The sequence below is a fragment of the Gossypium raimondii genome, chromosome 9 (genome assembly GCF_025698545.1).
Source record: "Gossypium raimondii isolate GPD5lz chromosome 9, ASM2569854v1, whole genome shotgun sequence".
Classification (NCBI taxonomy): Eukaryota; Viridiplantae; Streptophyta; class Magnoliopsida; order Malvales; family Malvaceae; genus Gossypium; species Gossypium raimondii.
In genome coordinates this window covers 47,230,581-47,250,210 of record NC_068573.1, presented here as the reverse complement: position 1 = coordinate 47,250,210, position 19,630 = coordinate 47,230,581, and the positions used below count along the sequence as shown (strand labels likewise).

At 33.6% G+C, this 19,630-nt stretch overlaps 4 protein-coding genes across 6 annotated transcripts; 2 read left to right on the top strand and 2 right to left on the bottom strand.

Annotated features, from left to right (window-relative positions):
• Positions 1-1,754: 1,754 nt before the first annotated feature.
• On the bottom strand, positions 1,755-5,886 carry LOC105800491 (COP1-interactive protein 1). 2 transcript variants are annotated; one of them, XM_012631666.2, is made up of 12 exons: positions 5,581-5,886; positions 5,219-5,281; positions 5,026-5,088; positions 4,801-4,863; positions 4,386-4,448; positions 4,139-4,201; positions 3,961-4,023; positions 3,721-3,783; positions 3,324-3,383; positions 2,966-3,106; positions 2,536-2,631; positions 1,755-2,433 (listed from the first exon to the last, which is right to left on the bottom strand). In XM_012631666.2, the coding sequence occupies exons 1-12, from the start codon at positions 5,743-5,745 to the stop codon at positions 2,026-2,028; spliced, it is 1,311 nt and encodes a 436-aa protein (XP_012487120.1). In that variant the 5' UTR covers positions 5,746-5,886; the 3' UTR covers positions 1,755-2,025. The 2 variants fall into 2 exon arrangements, with proteins under 2 accessions (XP_012487120.1, XP_012487121.1); XM_012631667.2 differs by having other exon boundaries at positions 5,561-5,710.
• Positions 5,887-7,716: 1,830 nt separating this feature from the next.
• LOC105800490 (ubiquitin-conjugating enzyme E2-17 kDa) lies at positions 7,717-10,443 on the top strand. 2 transcript variants are annotated; one of them, XM_012631664.2, is made up of 5 exons: positions 7,717-7,885; positions 7,998-8,096; positions 9,424-9,551; positions 9,646-9,750; positions 10,067-10,443. In XM_012631664.2, exons 2-5 carry the CDS (start codon positions 8,027-8,029, stop codon positions 10,208-10,210), a joined length of 447 nt encoding a protein of 148 aa, XP_012487118.1. In that variant the 5' UTR covers positions 7,717-7,885; positions 7,998-8,026; the 3' UTR covers positions 10,211-10,443. The 2 variants fall into 2 exon arrangements, with proteins under 2 accessions (XP_012487118.1, XP_012487119.1); XM_012631665.1 differs by having other exon boundaries at positions 7,728-7,885; positions 7,986-8,096.
• Positions 10,444-11,427: 984 nt separating this feature from the next.
• Positions 11,428-14,273, top strand: LOC105800489 (thioredoxin H-type). The gene is made up of 5 exons (XM_012631663.2): positions 11,428-11,596; positions 12,161-12,228; positions 13,178-13,294; positions 13,533-13,655; positions 13,880-14,273. The coding sequence occupies exons 2-5, from the start codon at positions 12,208-12,210 to the stop codon at positions 14,018-14,020; spliced, it is 402 nt and encodes a 133-aa protein (XP_012487117.1). The 5' UTR covers positions 11,428-11,596; positions 12,161-12,207; the 3' UTR covers positions 14,021-14,273.
• Positions 14,274-15,583: 1,310 nt separating this feature from the next.
• Positions 15,584-18,852, bottom strand: LOC105800488 (receptor-like protein kinase FERONIA). Its single transcript, XM_012631662.2, has one exon. The coding sequence runs from the start codon at positions 18,511-18,513 to the stop codon at positions 15,826-15,828; it is 2,688 nt and encodes an 895-aa protein (XP_012487116.1). The 5' UTR covers positions 18,514-18,852; the 3' UTR covers positions 15,584-15,825.
• Positions 18,853-19,630: the final 778 nt, after the last annotated feature.

The following is a 19,630-nucleotide window of genomic DNA, read 5'->3' as shown; positions in this document are numbered from 1 at the left end:
ATTTAGATTTAGATCCGTTTTTTTTTCTATTTTATTACTTGGATTATCCTTTTCTCTCTATTTATTTTAAAAAATAGCAAGAGCCCATTCAACTTAAACATCATTGCTATTATAATAATTAAGAGATTGTAGATTTGCCCTTAAATACATTTTTTCTTTAATTTAAGGATTGAGATCAATTATAAATAGAATAGTAGAGATAGACATTGTATAAAAGAAAATGACAATAAAAACATAACATGCGGAATATTAATTTTGAAATAAAATGAAATAGTTTAAATATTAAAATAAGACATAAAAATTTTAAGTACCAAAATAAAAGAAAAATATAATTCAAGAGCCAAATTGTAATTTAAGTATAAATTTATATAATTGTGTACTTCAACTTCAATAATCAATAATAATGTTATATTGTTATTGGATGGTGAGAAAATTTTATACTATTATAAAAAGGCATAAAATTTAAAGTAATTTTTACAAAAAATTTAACAATTAAGGGATATTTGGTTCGCCTCATAATGTTACATTTCGAAATGAGATTACGGTGGTTGGATTTAAAACATTCCGGACATCTCGTAATCTAGCATTACAATCATTTGTAATATAGGATGTGTCACACCCCAAATTTGACAGATCCGAGTTTAAGGCGTAGAGTTGTAAAGTTGTCTGATTGGCATAGAGTAATCTGTCATATTAAGTCTTCCGGCGTAATCTTAAATCTTGGACTAATTTATCTTTTATTTTTGTTACTCTAAGCAATTTAGGCTTTTTTCTTAAATAAAGTTGACTAATTATAAAAACAATTTATTTTTCTTAATAGTGAACCAATAGATGGCTTACATCACAATTGTAATCATTATATTTTATTTAATAATTTTTATTAATATATTATTTATGGTTATAACTATAATTATAGTTGATATTACAGTCATTTTTCATAAATTATTATAATTATGATTTATAAATTTATTTCAATATAATATATTTATTAATATATAAATTGTGATAAAATAATAATAATTGTAATAATTTATTATAACTTTATGGAAACTAAAAATATTTAACAAACTAAACTTGTTAAAAAATCATAACAAGGACAATTGAGTAAAATATGTTTTTAGGTAATCTTACATTTCGTCAATCAAAACCTAAATATTATATTTCAGCCAAATTAACCAAAAAAGGTAATTTCACATTCTACCTGTAATTCTATTATGAAATATAATTTAAGATTCGGCAAACTAAACTCCTCCTAAAGAGTATTGAATATGAAGTCAACAATCTCTTGGCTCAATCACAAAAGCATTATGTTATAGGCACAAGAGTTCGAGTTCGATCTCCATTCTCCTCCTTTAATTATAAGAAAAAAAAGTGTTGAATATTTAAAAGTGGATTGTCAAGTGATATCTAACTTAACAAGAAGATTTGCCAATACCTACTCCACTAATTAAGGAAAAGGAAAAGTTGTTACTTAAGCTTACCAATCAAGCAACTCATTTGGACAGAGGCAATTCCTTATCCTATGGAATAGACTCCTACATTCTCAACTCTCTTTTCTCTTGAACCTTTACTTGAGTTTGGAAGTATGTTTTAGAATATAAAATTTAATTTAATATTTGAATTTAATATTAATAAACTTAAAACACATAAAAAAGGTCACTAAACAAATCTCATTCAAGATATTGAATTTTGGAGAGATCCAAACATGAATTATTATAACTAAATAGGATAAATTCTAAAATCATACGTGTGTGTAATCTAATACAAAAACTTCGACTTAATGCAATTGTATACATGAAAAATTAAGATAGGAATAGCATGGTAGCTTTCCCCATAACATATCCGAAACATAAACGAAAAACAGTATTTTTTTTCCCCTCAGCAGATAACATTCATCACTTATCAGTAAACAATGAAGACGGTCAATTTGACCATTTTGATTCTCTAGTTCAAAAGTGTATACCATGTATAATTCCAAATCATATTGAATGGAAAAAAAATGCATCTAAGCTATGAGTCGGAACTTCAAGTGTTGTTAACAAGGTCAGCACCACTAACATATCTAGCAACAAACGATATTAACCGGAATGGAGCACCGATAAGGGGTGCATCGGTGAGGGGCACCGCATTTTCTTCAGTTCCAGTGGCCTGGGACTCCAAATCCCTTACATCGGTATCATCCAGAGGGATTTGTACAATTTCCCCCGAGTCCTTGGATTCTACATTTTGTGGAAGAGGGGCAGCAGGTTGCCCATCCACATTCTCACTTTCAATTTTGCCGTTCGTAATTGGAGAAGCCTCAAGAGAATCCAACTTCGGAACCATTATAGAGCCATTCTCAAGAGATCGAGGCACAGAATTAGTCGTGTCAATGACCTTTGAATGTTCTGCTGCCTTACTTTGTTGCTCAAGTATAGCATACAACACATTCACCTGCCACAGAGTTGGGCAAATTCACACGTATAATATATTGGCCCTAAAAGGAAAACTAGTAGCAAAAATTAAATTATAGTAGTGTTGCAGGCTAAAAGGCACCTTCTCAACAAGCTCAGCGTTCTCCATCATCAGTTTGTCGACAAACACATTTGCTGCTTCAATCTGAGATTTCAGGTCCTCATTGCCAGCAGCTTGCTACATTAGAGAAAACTAGTCAAATACATTGTTCTCTTCCTAAATTTCTTCAGAGACATAAACAGTGTACGTTATAACCTTTAATTGCTCAGTAGATCACAAGTAATTAACTGCTTAAGGATTTGCATATTTCTGAATAACTTCAATATGTGAAAATTAAAACCAACTTTTACAGAGGAAACCTTGCACGATAACAAACAAAATTGAGCCAAACCCAAATATCTCTTGTGAATTCTCATATATGGCGAAACTAGCAAAATTTCGTTCGACTAGAAACAGAATAGCCAAGACACTAGAGAAAAGGGGAGCAAAAATGAAGTTAAAGGAAGCGAACCTTTTCGACGTCTTCTGATTGGGAATCGGAGTTACTGTTCCTCTCAAGGTTTTGAGTATGTAACTGCATACTAGATATATTTTCAGTGAGCTGCTGATTTTCTTGCAAAAGATTGTTCCTGGATTCCTCCAACTCAACCACCTGCCAAGCTTTGTTTTAATTTTCCACATCAGAAAAAAAGAGTTGCACTGAAAAATGGTTTTGACTTTTCTGCAGCCCATAGTCGTTGATACTAAAAATTGAGAATAAACTTATTGTCAAGCAAATATGGGATTGATTGATCACACCACAGAGTCTAATAACCAGCTAAAAAGAAAAAAACAGAAGCAACTAAAGTACAAGGGTGAAGATACTGTACCTGCATTTTTAGTCTTGTAATATCACGATTAAGGCTAGAAATTGCTTCTTTCGTGGAACTCTATAAGCAGTGAACATTTAAATTAGAAGAACAAAAACTGATGCTATTATGTTTTAATGATTCAGATATATATACAGAAGATGAAAATGAATGGACTTTTGTTGTAAATAAAAGAACCTAGAAAAAGATTCAAAAAGGAAATTATGTTATAAAAAGTCTGACACGGTCCATAATTCATTTCAATCTCACATTCTTACACCTGAAAATTCACCATTCCCAGGAAAAACCATTAATGCAGATCAAACAAAGGCAAGATCCCAGGCTCTTACTTCCAACAGATCACCATCTTCCAGTAAAATGCATTATTGACAAATATAATAAGAGCAAAATTGACTACCTGTGTCACAATCCAAGACTCTTTCTCTTTCTCTAGCTGTCTAACATTTTCTTCCAAGGTTGCCTGCGCATATTACCCAGCTTTTTTTTATTTAAGATTCCAAATCACAAAGTTGTAGGAATAACTACATGGTTAGGCAAGCAACGGAAAGGCATATACCCATAAAGGATGCAAAACTAAAAAACACAGGCATAAAACAACTAATCATGACAGCCAAAAAACTAATATGAGAAAATTTACCCCTTTCAGATGCAGACCAGCTTTTTCATCCCGCAACTGACTGATTTTCTCTTCCAAGCTGGCCTGCAGATTTGAATGACATCACAAAATATCCAAAAATCCTTCAAACAACAATGCTAAAGATACAAATACAAGGATAGCTGCCATCCTTATGCAATGATCTATGAACCTAAATTACCTTTTCTTGAAACCAGAATTCTTTTTCGTTCTGTAATCCTACAATATTGATCCCTAAACCAGCCTGTAAATCATCTTGTTAAGTATGAAGGGAAACAAGAACAATGGAAATAAGAACATTTACAGAAAAATCAAGAAATTGGTAGTCATGCATTCTACCCAAAACCATGTGTATGAGAATACATATTAACTTCAGAATGTTCTATATAGTAGCAAAAAAGAAAAGGGAGAAAATTTCAGTATGTTACCACTTTCTGCACATGTAATTCTCTTTCATATTGCAATTGTTGGATTGCCGCCTCTAAAGAAGCCTGCAAGAAGATAGAGGGTTACTTTGTGCTTCAACAAAGAAAAGTTTAAACTACAGCTGTTTTTTTTTCTCTTTTTGTATGAAGACTAGCAGTTAGAAAAAGGTAAAGCCATCCTTTATGTATGAAAAGTTCACATAATTTTAACAGCTAAAACCTGCATACATTCACAACAAAGAGAGTCGCTCATGCTTCACGGGGAAAGAATCACAACAAATGTCATAACATGGCCAAACTAGACAACAGTTCTCTTTTACACATAGTTACACGCATATACACACACATTATATATATGAGTGCAATTTCAGGGAAAAGGTTTCAGCTGATACTCGCGATTAGATTCGTAAAAAGTTACCTCTTTCTTTAGGTGGGAATCAAACTCATTTCTTAACTGATTGATTGTCTCTTCTAACAAAGCCTGTATAACGCAAATGCTTAAGCAAAAATAAATAAATACAAAAATAAAAGAAAAGAGAGGGACTTCATAACAGAAATAAAATATAGAAGAAAAAAGAACCGCATTTTCTTGTTTAAACAAATAACAAGATAGATTGCTTATTTCTTCCGTAATAAAATAAACCTTTTTCTGTAGGTGTGATTCATTTTCATGTTGTAAGTGTTGAATTCTCTCTTGCAAAGTAGCCTGTAGAAATGTGACAAGTTAGGCTGTGTTATTGATAACAATCAAAATGAAGGCAAAGAAACAAATTAAAACATGCGGGTAACAAGAATAGGTGCTTGTCTATTACCACAAATACATGACTCAATGTTACCTCTTTCTGTACATGTAACTCATTCTCCTTTTGTAGTTCTTTAATCATCTCTTCCGCAGAGTTCTGTAAGAAGAAAACAACATACTACTGACTCAACAACAATACATGGTCAATATATCACAACATTACAACTCCTGAAGAAGAAGAAGCTTATGTTATGGAAATCGTTATTCTTAGCAAATTTCAAACAAGAGGAGATGCATAGCAAATTAGCAATCTCAAATTTGAATATGAACCGATTGCAATACAAATGAAATTTGGATTATCATTTTTCGTTCCGTAATTTTAAAAAAAATAAAGGAAAAATGAATTGCGGATAATAATCAAAGGCAAAGCATTAACTAAGATTAGGATTCACTAACGGGAAGAGCGCCATTAGGTTGATGAGTATCCAGATCCAGAGCATTTCCGCTGTTTTGGCCATTGGTAACGTTATTATTCTGAATCTGATCTACGTCTTCTTCGGTGGCTTTGCCCTGCTTGTTTTTCTTCTTCTTGTTTCTCTTCTTCTTCTTCTCCTCCTCCATTTCCCCCTTTTAGACTCGATCCAATGAAGAAAAGTTTTTAACTTTTTAGAGGGAAAACAAAAATTATTACCAAGGATGATGGAATTCGATTGGGGATACTTCTTTTTTGTCTTCACTCGTTTAGGGATTTCAATCGCGCTTCCCTCTTTTAATTAGGAATACAAAAAAAATATTATATTTATATTTTGGTTTAAATTTTCCAAAAGTCCCTGTATTCTTGCAAAATCTAAAATCTAATTCTTATATTTTATTTTTAAATATTTAGTCCTGTAATGATTAAATAACCTTAATTAAGCGGATAGCAGAGCAGACACCATCTAAATTCTTTTCCCTTCAATCAGTCAAAATTTACCATTATAAATACGCTTAATACAAAAGTTCCCTTTAAATTATACTCCTTTTTCCATTTCGATACTTAAATTTTTGTTTTGTCAAAATTAGTATTTAAATTAAATTTTTCTATGTTAGTACCCTGTCAACTATGACCAATGATGATGTGACCCAAACACCAACTAAATGATAAAAAATGCAAGTATAGAAATAAATAATTATATTAATCCAATATAGAAATAAATGTAAGTATTTAATTGTTTAAATGTGTATAATTAAATCAAAATCAAAGTTTCATATGTACATATGAACCGCAATTCAAGTTTCATGTGTATAATTGTACCAAATCAAAATTTATATATCAATTTGTATATTAGACCGAATTTCGATAGTTATCCCTTTTTAAATTAATATATATGAAAAATGTGAATAAACTTGAGATGTCCCTTCATTATAGCAACTTGATTAAAATAATCCTCTATTATTAAATGAATAAATTTAGTCATTGTACTATTACAAAAATAAAAAAAAGACCAAATTAGAATTCAATTAACATTTATTGTATAAAAATATCATTTACGATTTCACGAGTTAATATTTTTAAAGTTTTTATGGTTATGTAAAGGAAATATTTTGTTTAAAATTGAATTGCAATTAAGAAAAAATTTCAAGATATTTTTTATACATTTAATGTTTACTTGTTTGCAATTTAGACTTATTTAATTCTTTTTAATAATATAAAACTAAATTAATATATTTAATAATAGACAATCATATAATTCAACAACTTTCTAAATACTTAACCAACAAAATAGCCAACTAAACACAATACAATGAAAGTGGAGACCTATGCATATCAAGACACTCCTATAAAAAACTTTTTTTTTGAAAATATTTAGTCAGAGAAATAATAAAAATTCATTAAAACCCCATTTTTAACCTTTAGCCTTTTTTTTTTGCAAAAATCCTTTATTTTTATTTATTTATTGGATAAACTATTAAAATAGTCAATTTTATTTTGTTCAAGTTATATTTTAGTTGAACATTTTAATTACTTATGTTATCGCTTACAATATTTTAATTCTTGAGTAGTTAATTTACATTAACATTGTAATGGTAAACCGACGTGGCATGTTACATCATCATTTTAAACAAAAATTTTAGGTTATTATGTAATTGGTTTCCATATTTGTTTGTTTTGATCAATTTAATTTTTTCTTTTATATTCTTTTAACTTTTTTTTCTTTTACTTTCCATTCTTTTGTACTTCTCCTTTTGTTTTTCCCTTTTTAACGTAGTTTTTCTATATTTTTATTTCTTTAATTTTTCATTTCTTTAGCAAATGAAAAACATATAAAAAGTACATTAAAAGGAATGAAAAGTGAGAAAATAGAGAGAGAAATAAAAAATGAAAAAAAAAAAAAATAAATAAAGTTAAAAGAACATAAAAAATTGCTCAATGAAAAATATAAGGATCAATTGTAAAATTTAGCCTAAAATTTTGTTTAAAATGACGATTTGATGTGCCATATTAGTATATCGTTATATCATTAACTATAATTAATGGCTCGATAATTAAAATATAATCTATTTGATAGTTTACCTTATTTATTTTATAAAAAAAAATACTCCTGTCCAAATAAAAGGGTTAAGTACAAACTTTGAAGCGTTACTTTTAAGTTTCGAGCTTTGAAGTGCAGAATCAAAGGATTGTGGGTGGAGAAGAAGCGGTGACGGATCTAACTTGGAACTCCCTTTCTCTTCTTACTGCTATTCCTGACCTATCTCTAACCCCCTCAATTTCTCTCAGGTATTTTTATTTTAATTACATCTCCTTCCCTATCTTCGAGCTTTCTCTTCGCTCTCAATTCCATATGTTTTTCATTTACGATATGTTTTTTCCCCTTGAGTCTCCAATCCAGGTAGATATTCCTTGTGTTCAAGCGTCTTCATGGCTTCAAAGCGGATTTTGAAAGAACTTAAGGATTTGCAGAAGGATCCACCAACTTCCTGTAGTGCAGGTACCCATTCTCAATTTTATATTTAATTCTTAATTTTAAGCCCTCTTAGTAATAATTTCATCGATCCCTTATTTTTCTCTTGTTTGGGTATCTTGCAATGCTCAGATTTATGTGCTGTGTTATGGGTTATCAGACTTCCTTTACTATCCCCCCCCCCCCCCCAATTGCGTCGTTAGTTTTAGCGTATGAATGAATTGATTAAATTCCAAATAAGCTTATGCGTTTTTTTGGTAAGGTGAGTAGAGGTTACAACATACTACCAAAACCGTAGAGAGATGTTAGAGAGCAGACTAAGTGCGGGTGGCAGGTCGTGGTGATGGATGCAATGATGAGAATTAGGTGGTTTAGATCCATCACCACTGCACTTATTTTCTTGAGTCTGTTCCGATCTTCCTCTCCGCCATCTCTCCACAATATCTCTTTTTTGCTAGATTATAACGTCTCCTTACCTTACGAAAAGAACCCCATACAAAGTGTATTTTGCTTTTATATTTATGTATTTGCATACACAAGTTTCCTTTCATCTGTTCTGGCTGCTTATCTCTGAAGTATTTTTTTAAAGAATGCATGGGGTGTCTGTCTCTGTTCACTTCTTCTCCGGCACAATTGTAATGCAATTGGGAAGCTTTTGTGCTGTTCTCATATTAGAATTACTTGATCAAGATCAGACCATGATGAGTTTCTTTTAATCTGGTTAGAAAATAGAGCTTGTGCTGATTGTTGGTCAAATTATGGTTACCGTTCTTAGTCCTATACTTGGTTTGAGCATATAGTTCTTGTAGTTTAATTTTTTCCTTTTTACTATTATTAATGTTTTGTCTTAGTCCAAATCACTAATGCCGTTAAAAAATTCCATCAAACAACTAGGTGAAAATTTTAAAAGAAGTCCAAATCATTAGGTTGAGCTGGAATTCTTTTTAAATGGCAAACTTTTTAGAGGTGTTAGTGATTCGAACTAAGGAATAACATTAATAACAGTAGGAGGACCAAATTATGCCCAATTACAGGGACTAAGTTTCTAAACTCAGTATAGTATAAGGATGAAAACCATAAATTTGACTGTTGATTCTTGGGTATAGTTAAGTCGTATTTAAGCCCTAAACCTCTCCAAGGTTGGACTTGCTTGGGGAGTTGGACGATTATGATTCATTGGCATTTTCACTAATTATTGTCTGTGCATGGACTTGTGAATCTTACCCGTATAAGCTTATGAGAATGCATTCTTCCTTTTCCTTTAATTAATGGAAGGATAAATGTTAATGGTCATGTGCATCAGTGAATGTCATTTAGTGGTAACCTTTTAGTGCTTTGCATTGTTTTGTAATAGGTCCTGTAGCAGAAGACATGTTTCATTGGCAAGCAACAATTATGGGCCCCTCCGATAGCCCTTTTGCAGGAGGTGTGTTTTTGGTTAATATTCATTTTCCTCCGGATTATCCATTCAAGCCTCCTAAGGTAATATATTGCACCCCTTTGTGATATGTGTGAAAAAGGCTGTTTTTAGTTATGATATACTCTTTTAATGGATAATGCTGATTTTGTTGTTTAGGTTGCATTTAGGACCAAGGTCTTCCATCCAAACATCAACAGCAATGGGAGCATTTGTCTTGATATCCTAAAAGAACAGTGGAGCCCTGCACTTACCATTTCCAAGGTTTGACCATAACCCAGTTAATATTATGGTAATTCTATTACATTATAGTGTCCTAAATCTCTGTTTTGGCTGGCTATGGCTTGCTTTTCTTCCATGCATGGCCACAGCATTTTCTTAAATGGCACTGTTAAACAGTTTTGTTCTTCAATGCGTAAAATGAGGCTTATACCACTTTCAATGACAAACAATTCTGTTAGTACTACTATTCGTTTCTGTTGCTGCTTATTGGAATTTTAAGTCTATTTAAACAAAAATCAACAGATTTCGACTCAAAATAGGTATGCATTGTGGAAAAACTAACTTGAGTGGTGATCAGGTTCTGCTTTCTATTTGCTCGTTGTTGACGGATCCAAACCCTGATGATCCGCTTGTTCCAGAGATTGCTCACATGTACAAGACTGATCGGGCCAAGTACGAAGCTACTGCACGCAGCTGGACCCAGAAGTATGCAATGGGTTGATGATGATGATGGTGGTGGTTAGTGTGTAATATACCTATGGGTTTTGTATGTCGTCAAATGTTTTACCTTTAGCAGGCATGTTTTCTTAAAGGGAACTTGTCATTGTGTTTTCATACTTTGGATCAGTGTTGAAATATTGTCTTCGGTCCACTCTACTCCTAAAGTGCGTACTGAATGGTCTGACTATTGTTATAAGAGATATATGCCACCGTTCCTTTGCTTCTTTTATGAAAGCATTTCGTCTCGAATTGATTTTAAAATTAGGAGTATGTGGGCTTGAGTGGAGTCTTTATGGATAATATTAGACTTGATTAGAAAAAGAAAATGGACAAATATACAAGGGACAACGACATGCTTGAAAAACCGAACCGGTGGATTTTGAGTCAACCGTTGAATTAAGCGGTTCAATATTTTTAAAATATTTGAAAACAAATTTTAAGGATGGTTAAGAAAAAAATTATAAATTAAAAAAAAATTATGTTATGAAAAATTAAAGAATGAAAACGAATCAAAATAAAATGAAAATGTTCAAATTTTCAATACTAAATTTAAAATTAATTAAAACAAAGAATCTGTTTCTGTTGGGTTTCCTTTAAGGTTTTTGATTGATTCAACTATCAAATTAGTCGATTCTGGATTAATATAACCTTTGACCTCTCTAGCGATCTCTTGGACATCCTTTTTGACTGGTAATTGAGAAGAAAGAAAAAAACGTGTCACAGAACATGAAAAATGAGACATGAGAAGGATTATAACAACAATACGGAAAGAATCAGCTACAGGTAAAAATACCATAGTATCTCAGATTGTATTTTAGTCCCTCTAATTGAAAACTAAGCAAGATATTTCCTCCCGTTACTTATTGCTGATAAGTTGGTGATTTAACATTTTAAATACTGATGTAGATTAAATGAAATGAAAAATTAAAGATGAGATGAATTTTTAATTACTTATTATTATTTTTAATTAACAGAAAAATAAATCTTCAAATAAAAAAAAATTCCTTCAAAACACTAACCAAATTACCCCCCCCCCCAATTTTCATAACTAACAGGTTGATTTGCTGATTTTTCAAGTAAAATGGCTAAAATGCAATTCGGGTATAGTACAGGGACTATTATGATATTTTTACCCTACAAAGCAGAATATTTATAAAAAAATAAAGTTTGGTGGGGGCATATAAGTAATTTGGACACGACCCTATCTGTGTTCCCACCTCCCAGTCCGACCTCCCCTTTTTGATAGTTTGGGGTTTAAATTTTGCTTATATTCTTATCTTATTTCACAAATTTCTAGAAAATTGTTGAAAAAAAAATTTTAACCCAAATCTTTGATCTTTCTGCTTGCAATTAGGATCAAGCGCTTCAGTTTTTTTTATTTTTTATCGTAAGTTAAACTAACTGCTTATTTTTTTGTTCTTCCTTAATATGCTTTTTCTCCCAATTTGTTTTCATTGACTTCATGGTTGAAATGGAAAAAAGAATTGGTTTTTGGTTTAAAGAATTAAAGCTTAAGGATTTTCAGGAGTTAAGTTCCAAAAATATCTGCCATGTCAGAGCTATATTGGAATCGTTGACTATTTGCTCAATTGAATTTCATTTATGGAGATTTTGTTTTTGCTTTATGACAATGATTTCATAGAGAAAAAAGCAGCATGTGTTGATTTTTGGGTATTCATCAATTTTCTGAGCTTGGAGACTATTATTAACTTTCTAAATCTAGAGATGAACTTTAAGTTGTTTCTTGTTCTTGAAAGCTGATAAACTGTAAATGCTAATGAGTTGTTAATATTGATATCCCCAGCATTTCCTATCATATTACGATTAATTATTGGTGGTGATGACTTTTTGTTACGAGGGTTACTGTAAATGAATTGATAGTTAAGTTGCTTTTTTTCTGCCATGGACTTAGTTTATAATTTCTGGACTTTTGATATTCTCCCGTTTTCAGGGTGCTGGTTCATTGCGGCAACAGGCATTTTTGGCAGTTTAGAAAATATGGGACTATGCTTCTCTAAGGTAAGCATTTAAGTCCCCATGTGCTAGCTTTTAGGTGGTTAATTTTAAACATGTTCATAGGGTCGGTAATCAACCGGCTCACCACCTTCGCTAAGTTTGCTATATTAGGATGTAGTACTAAGTTTGCTAGGTTTTCTAAGGTAAGCATTTAAGCCTCCTACTTGTATTGGTTAGTGGCTTTGTATGGATAATTTTGATTAAAGAATGACCTCTACGGGTGCAATCTTTTTCTGCCCTTTGCTTTGAACGGTGATTTTTTTGTTATTGTTCCTTTTCTTAGCTTTATTGTTTTTAATATTTTCTCTTTAGTACTTGAACTACCACAAGGACAGGGTATATATTCTTTAATCATTTGAGTTATGAATGTTGTAACATATCTAATCAGATAATTTTGCTGGCCATAAGCTAATGGCTCTTTAATTAAAGAAACTACGAAAATCTGAAAGATTTTAAAATTGAAGTTTGCTGATATTTTACTTCCATTATTGGATGTGTGAGTTGGTTTTGAGGTAAAGGCTCAGTGAAGAGTACACGTTTTCATGTAGCAAGGGGATTTTGTTCCTTCTTATGTTATGGTGTTTGTTGCAACCTCTTCATGATAATAATGGACCATAAATTGATTTTTTTGATATTGTTTTTTTTTTCAGTTGTTTAATATATGAATATATCTTGTACTTTTTAAGGAACTGGCTTTCTAACTTCGTTCTTGGTGCACTATATATCTTTTACTTTTTAAATGCTACTATCTTGCCATGGGGAATATGGTATGATGAGTCAAATGGTAGCGGTTTTGTTACCGACATGATATCTTAAATAACAAAGATCATGGTTTAGTCTCTACTTACCTTTTCTGTTTCGACATTTATTGCACAATCTTTCATGGGTTTTTTCATTTCTGCCTTGTTAAAGTTTGTAGGAGTAGAATTTATGATGCCTGTGATACTTGTAGGGGAACCGAGCTGATTCCGACCAGCATGTTGAGTTTGTTGGTGGAAACGTGCAACCTGTTACTTCCAAAGAGGATTGGGATCAAAAGTTGTCTGAAGCAAAGAGAGATGGCAAGATTGTGAGTTTCTTTTCACTTTCTATTGTGCTCTTACACATGAAAAATTCTATATGTGAGTATCTACATCTATGGTTGTGCGGCCATGAAAGTCTCCCCTAGAGAACTTATCAACAATAATTTAGTCTTTACGGATGGTTCATTCATCCTTGTAATATGCAATATGTGTTTACTCGAAAATCTGTCATGTCTTTACGATTGCCTTTGATTTATCTTACATCTGAATCCCATGATTTATTAGGTAATTGCAAACTTCAGTGCAGCATGGTGTGGACCTTGTAGAATGCTCGCACCATTTTATTGCGAGCTCTCAGAGAAGCATCCTTCTCTGATGTTCTTGTTGGTAGATGTCGATGAACTAACTGTAAGTACAGATACGTATAGTGTAACATTTATATACATTTGTGTATTATTGTTTAATTTATTTCGTGCGACAAGTGAACATATAGAAAAAGAATCTAGGCATATATGAATGGTGGTCATACACTCAAAAGTGAATTAGGGTTTATACGACGGAGAACATCAAATCAATGGGTCTCCCTATGAACAGAGCGGTGAAATGAAAATAGAAATGGATGTGTGATGCAGGAATTCAGCAGCTCGTGGGATATACAAGCGACCCCAACGTTCTTCTTTCTTAAAGACGGGCAGCAAATCGACAAGCTTGTTGGAGCAAACAAGCCGGAGTTGCAGAAGAAGATTACTGCCGTTTTAGATTCTGTGAAGTGAAATTGTGGTGGTTGCTGTTTCATAATGTAATCAGTGAAGATTTTCTTCTTTTAATTTTTGATGTTGTGAGCTTAAGCTGCTTGTTTATGTATACATGCATATATGATATATCTGATATTTGTATATGTATAAGGTGTTTTTTTTCTCCCTTTCTTTTGCAATGCCTTTTCTTGTCCTTGTAAGAATGAATTAATGGTTGATGTAACTCTCCTTATGGTTGCATGACATTCATCCAAAATCCAAAAGTTGTTTTCATGCTTTTTTATTTTCAATAAATCACAAAATTACGGATAAATTTTGATTCAATATGCAGATGTCATCACTTATTAAGACCACTAAACAATAGAGATGTTCATGAGTTGATTGAACTTAGGCATGATATTCGCCGAAGTTTAATTTAGTTCAAAATATGGGTCTAAAATTTTACCTCAAATTTTTAAAAAATATTTGTAAAATTTTAATTTAATATTTAATAATTTTAAATATATATTTATTTATTAAATTTTTTATATAGTCATATTAAAATTTTTAATGTTTACACTATAGTAGTATATAATATAATCATAAAATTATTTTTATATATTATAAAATATTATAAATTAAAAAGTAGCCAAACAAGGTTGGGCTCAGACCTTAAATATTCAAATCCGAGTTTAACTCATATTTTAAATGGGTCAAATTTTTATCCAATTTCATTTTTAAATCTAATATTTTTACTTAAATCTTCTAAATTTTAGGTAAACTTTCAAACTTAGACGAATAAGCTAACCCCATGAACCGATGTAGTAAGATGGTTGGATAAGGTTGTGCTAAAATAATAATAATCATAATTGAAATCGCAAGTTAAATTTAAAACTGTTACTTGAAATTTTGGGCTGGCATAAAAAAAGTACTAAAATGATAATATATTATAGTAGCAGTGCAGACAGTTTCTAGTTTTATGAAAAAGAAGATTATATTATATTAAAATAAAATAATAAAGAAGAAAGTCCCAAGTTGGGTGCAATATAACAGAGGCCATTTATTTGGTTCAGCTGTCACCCTTTTCCTCTTCCTATAGCTTTTTAGCGCGTTTAGTGCAGCAATTAGGAAACGCACCCATCACCCATTTAACCACCCTGACCCTCCTTCACCGGATCCGTGTGGACCCTAACTAAAACATCATAAAATTCCAAACCCTATTCTTTAAATTCACATTTATTGATTTGAAGGAAATATCACTTTCAACCTTAATCTTTGCGTTTTTTATATAAAATTATATAAGTTAGAAATGGCCGATTATACAGAACAAAAGTCATATATATACAACACACATACAGCTCTTTCACGCTTTCTATCAACATCCCACGTTCTGCCAGCTAGCTAGCCGATACATATCCTAATATTCTTTCCCATTTAAAATATTTCAACTAATAAATCAATTTTGTCATCGTCATGTCATGGACTGTGCCTATTCCAATGAAACTTCAACAACAATAACCCTACTCACATGGGGTCATATAATCTTGGCTGACCCTTTAGGCTCTCTTTTTCAAGAATCAATAAAACAGGGGAGCAATGGAGTTTAAGGGAAACTTTGTTTTATGTATATGTTTAATGAAGACAATGATACACAATCACATATTACAAAACATATCCAGTGAAAAGGGGTAATAAATGTACGCTATATTAGATAAATGAAAAATGAAAACAAACAAAGTGAAACAAATTTTGATTTCAATGATGTCACAAAATAATAACAGCAAGCGTTATTGGCTTACTGGTTTTGATCTGTTGGCTACTCAGTTCTGGCCATTTGCGTCGCTTTAACGCCCCTTAGGGTTCATTATCTGTGAGAAAACAGCACTGGGTGTTAACCCATCGGAGTCTTCACTAGCGAGGCTGCGACCACCGATGCTCATGCTCATACTTGTACTCATCCCACTACTCCTTGAATCTGTTACAGTACCATCAAAACCAGGGGATACATCTTTCTTGCCTTTACAGGTTATGTCATAGGTTCCTTCCTCGATATCTATTGCATCGATTCCCTTGCCACTCTCTTCTGCACTCTCTTGTAGCTGTAAAGCGAATTCCAAGTTCCACAGCACATCGCCCATCGATGGCCTCTCGATACCCTGGTCGGCCACGCACTTCATTGCGGTCTCAGCAAACTTTTTGAAGCATTCTGGTGCTATCTTTCCTTTGAGATAAGGATCCATGATCTGATCAAGGATGCCTTTCTTGTGACAATGTGCAGCCCACTCTGCAAGGCTCACTTGCTCCTTTGGCAATGTAGGATTCAATGCTGGACGAGCACAAAGGATCTCGAACAAGACGACTCCGAATGAGTAAACATCGGACTTATCGGTTAGCTGTTGCCGCCTGAAATACTCGGGATCCAAATAACCAAAACTACCCTTCACGACGGTGCTCACGTGAGTATGATCCAATGTAGGGCCAGTTTTTGATAACCCGAAATCAGAAACTTTTGCTACCCACTTCTCATCTAACAGAATATTTGTTGTCTTCACATCTCGGTGAATAATAGTGTGTTTGGCACCGGTGTGGAGATAGTGCAAACCACGAGCCGCCCCAATGCATATTTCAAGCCTTTGCTTCCATGGAAGAGGAGGCTTTTGTGTTTTGTATAGATGTTCACGCAGAGTTCCGTAAGCCATATAGTCGTAAACTAGGATCATTTCACAGTTCTCTTCACAGTAACCGATCAACGAAACAAGGTGGCGGTGTCGGAGCTTGGAAAGCATTTCGATTTCAGTCTGGAACTCATGCACACCTTGCTCAGATAACGGGTTGCCCCGCTTGATCGCAACTTTAGTAGTCCCACCATCAATTTCACCTTTGTAAACTTTACCAAAGCCTCCCACCCCAAGGACTAAAGCCTCATCGAAGTTCTTCGTGGCAGCCTTGATCTCAGCAAACGAGAAGTGCCGACAAAGGTTCGAAGGCAAGGAAGACGCATAGCTCCCCGTGGTATTTGTCTTTGCTGAACCTGCAGAGTGTGAATTCCCATACAATGAAAGAGGAAGCCATCCCGAAGGGCCATCACTTGTGCTTGAATCCTTCCCCCGTCTTCGACGACGTGCAGCACCAACAACACAGAAACCGATTACAAGCAATAGGATGACCCCACCACTGACTCCCCCAGCGATGATAGCTGTCTGGTTCTTTGTACGACCTGAATGTGACGGCAAAGCCAATGACGGGTCCACTATATCCTGTTTCGGACCAGGGATCGGATTAGGCCCTGCAAGGTTGTTGTTCAAATCATTGATCTTGAATATCTCCACACCATTCAAGATTGCATCATAATATTGAGGCTTATCAGTCTCGTTTGGATGCAATGCAAGCCAAAGATCCTGCTGAGAATTGCTTCCTGGAACCACCACAACGTAATCCCTATACACGGGAACATCAACTTGTTCCGCCGCGGCAATCACATCAAACCCTAACTCAGCAGTTTGATTGTTGATGAAAATATTAAACACTCTCTGATTAATCTTAGTGATATTATCAGTGAACTCACAAAAATGTAACCTCACCAAGTAAGAAAACCCAGAATCAATACTGAATAACCAGGTTAAATTATAGTTATCGTTTATTGGAGCATTCGGTCCCATCGATCTAGCCGAGGTGTAAACATTTACAGGAGCAGTATATGTAGCCATGGTCCCATAATCAATGGTGACATTTGGATCAGCAGCTGCTGAAACACCAAAGGCTGCCCCAAAAAGGTATGGCTGATCATCGTACCAAGACCGGAAAAGACCCGTATCACCGGAAGGGGAGATATCGCTTCCACCGACGTTTAGCCTATAAACATTCTCGAGGGCTGTGGCGTTATCAATGGTCAACGGAACTTGTTGACCCACAATTGGTACACCATCGGAGTTACTGTATAGATCAGGCATCGACAGTACTTCAATCCCATTCACAAAGGCGTAGGCGTTTGATGGGGTGGAAGAGGGACTAAACGTTAAGTTCAAATGGTCACCGTCGACATTAATGGAGTATTCCTTGATAACGAAGGCATAGTTCAAAGCTTCACTCGTTTGAGCAGCACTGAAATTCTTGAGGAGAGTGTAGGAACCGGAAGTGACCGAGAACAGAGCGTTGGTTGCGTTTTGACCGTCGTAGGAATTAGCGTAGAAATACAACCGGACAAACTTCCGGCCGGATACAACCGGGAAACTGTAGGTGAAGTTGGAGTGAAAAACACGGGCCGTCATGTATGGAACTTCGGGTACTGCCGGATCTTGCGAGGAGGCTGGGGAGGTGACGGATTTTTCAGTTCCGGTGAGGAACTTGGACCCGACATCCGGTGTCCATTTCCGATTATCGTTATCGGATAGGTCGGATTTTTCACCGCAATTTAAGAGAATTTTTTCGGTTGGGACATAGTCAGCAGCTAAAACGAGGTGAAAGAGAAGCAACAAGGAGGCGAAAAGGGAAACAAGCTTGGGAAAGGATTGTGTAGCAACTGAGTTCTTCATGGACTCAGTACGAGATCCAGGGAAAGAAAAAAAGATTCGATATTTAAGAACAAATGAAAAAAAACCAAAGGAAACCCAGGATTTCTTAGCTAGAAAAGACCAAAGATTTGGGAGATTCAAAGCTAGCTGAAGAACAATAAAGAGAAAAACAAAAACAAAAGAGGGGCTTTGAAATAAAATTTACCTTCTTATGGAAGCCTACAACATGAGAAGAGAAGAGAAGAGGAAAATGGAGAGTATGGCTAGAGAGAGAGAGATGAGGAAAGAAAGTAGGTTTTAGGTTGAAGAAGAAGAAGAAGAAGGTGAACCGCTCTTTCTAGTTTCTAGTTTCAGTTTAATATTTTGTCTGAAATTGATTAATCGATTTAATTATTATTTATGTTCGTTCGTTGCATTATTCAACCTTCAATTAGTAGCTGTCTGTAAGATTGGAAAGGAAAAAGTAGTAGCTGTAAGCAGTAAGTAGGTATGAAAGAGTAAATTGTGTTTTATTGGGTGACTGGCTCACATGATTAAAAAAGCACTTTTTTTTATTTTAAATGTTAATATTTTTTTTTGAGTTTTAATTTGTACTATTTTAATCAAATAAATATAATTCAAGAAAATAAAAATCACCATCGTTATTATTCTAATATTTTTCAAATCATGGTACAAAAATGAAGAAGTGAAGACAGAGAAATATGTGGAAAGGACAAAAAAAGCCCTAAAAAGACTATCACTACCACTTGATTTGACTTTAGAGATTAGAATAATTGGATGATCAGATGACAGATAGATGAGATTGACGCGTTGCGTTGGATAACGCGTTTCTGAAATACAAAAAAGAAAGTAGTGGATTTCATGAGCTTGGCTGGACTTTTTAATTTTGGGGCCCAATTCGAATATTGCATATGGGAAGGGTGGTCCACTTCCAGGTGAAAAGCCCTACTTGCACTCTGGAATTGTCATACCACCATGGGGCTTCAAACCCTCATTTGCTTCATAATTAAATTAGTGAAATAATTAAAAATTTTGACCAATCAATTAGTGTTCTTTTTCTTTTTTAGTTTAAAACATGACAAAATAATAAATAATACAATGTCAATATTAAATTAAAAACACAATATATTCTTTTCAT

Coding starts and splice junctions, on each gene's coding strand:
- LOC105800491 (XM_012631666.2), bottom strand. CDS start 5,745: ATGGAGGAGGAGAAGAAGAAGAAGAGAAACAAGAAGAAGAAAAACAAG. Junction 4,864..5,025: donor AATCACACCTACAGAAAAAG/GTTTATTTTATT, acceptor TGCGTTATACAG/GCTTTGTTAGAAGAGACAAT. Junction 2,434..2,535: donor ACGCTGAGCTTGTTGAGAAG/GTGCCTTTTAGC, acceptor ACTCTGTGGCAG/GTGAATGTGTTGTATGCTAT.
- LOC105800490 (XM_012631664.2), top strand. CDS start 8,027: ATGGCTTCAAAGCGGATTTTGAAAGAACTTAAGGATTTGCAGAAGGAT. Junction 8,097..9,423: donor ACCAACTTCCTGTAGTGCAG/GTACCCATTCTC, acceptor GTTTTGTAATAG/GTCCTGTAGCAGAAGACATG. Junction 9,552..9,645: donor ATCCATTCAAGCCTCCTAAG/GTAATATATTGC, acceptor TTTGTTGTTTAG/GTTGCATTTAGGACCAAGGT.
- LOC105800489 (XM_012631663.2), top strand. CDS start 12,208: ATGGGACTATGCTTCTCTAAG. Junction 12,229..13,177: donor TGGGACTATGCTTCTCTAAG/GTAAGCATTTAA, acceptor TGATACTTGTAG/GGGAACCGAGCTGATTCCGA. Junction 13,656..13,879: donor TAGATGTCGATGAACTAACT/GTAAGTACAGAT, acceptor TGTGTGATGCAG/GAATTCAGCAGCTCGTGGGA.
- LOC105800488 (XM_012631662.2), bottom strand. CDS start 18,513: ATGAAGAACTCAGTTGCTACACAATCCTTTCCCAAGCTTGTTTCCCTT.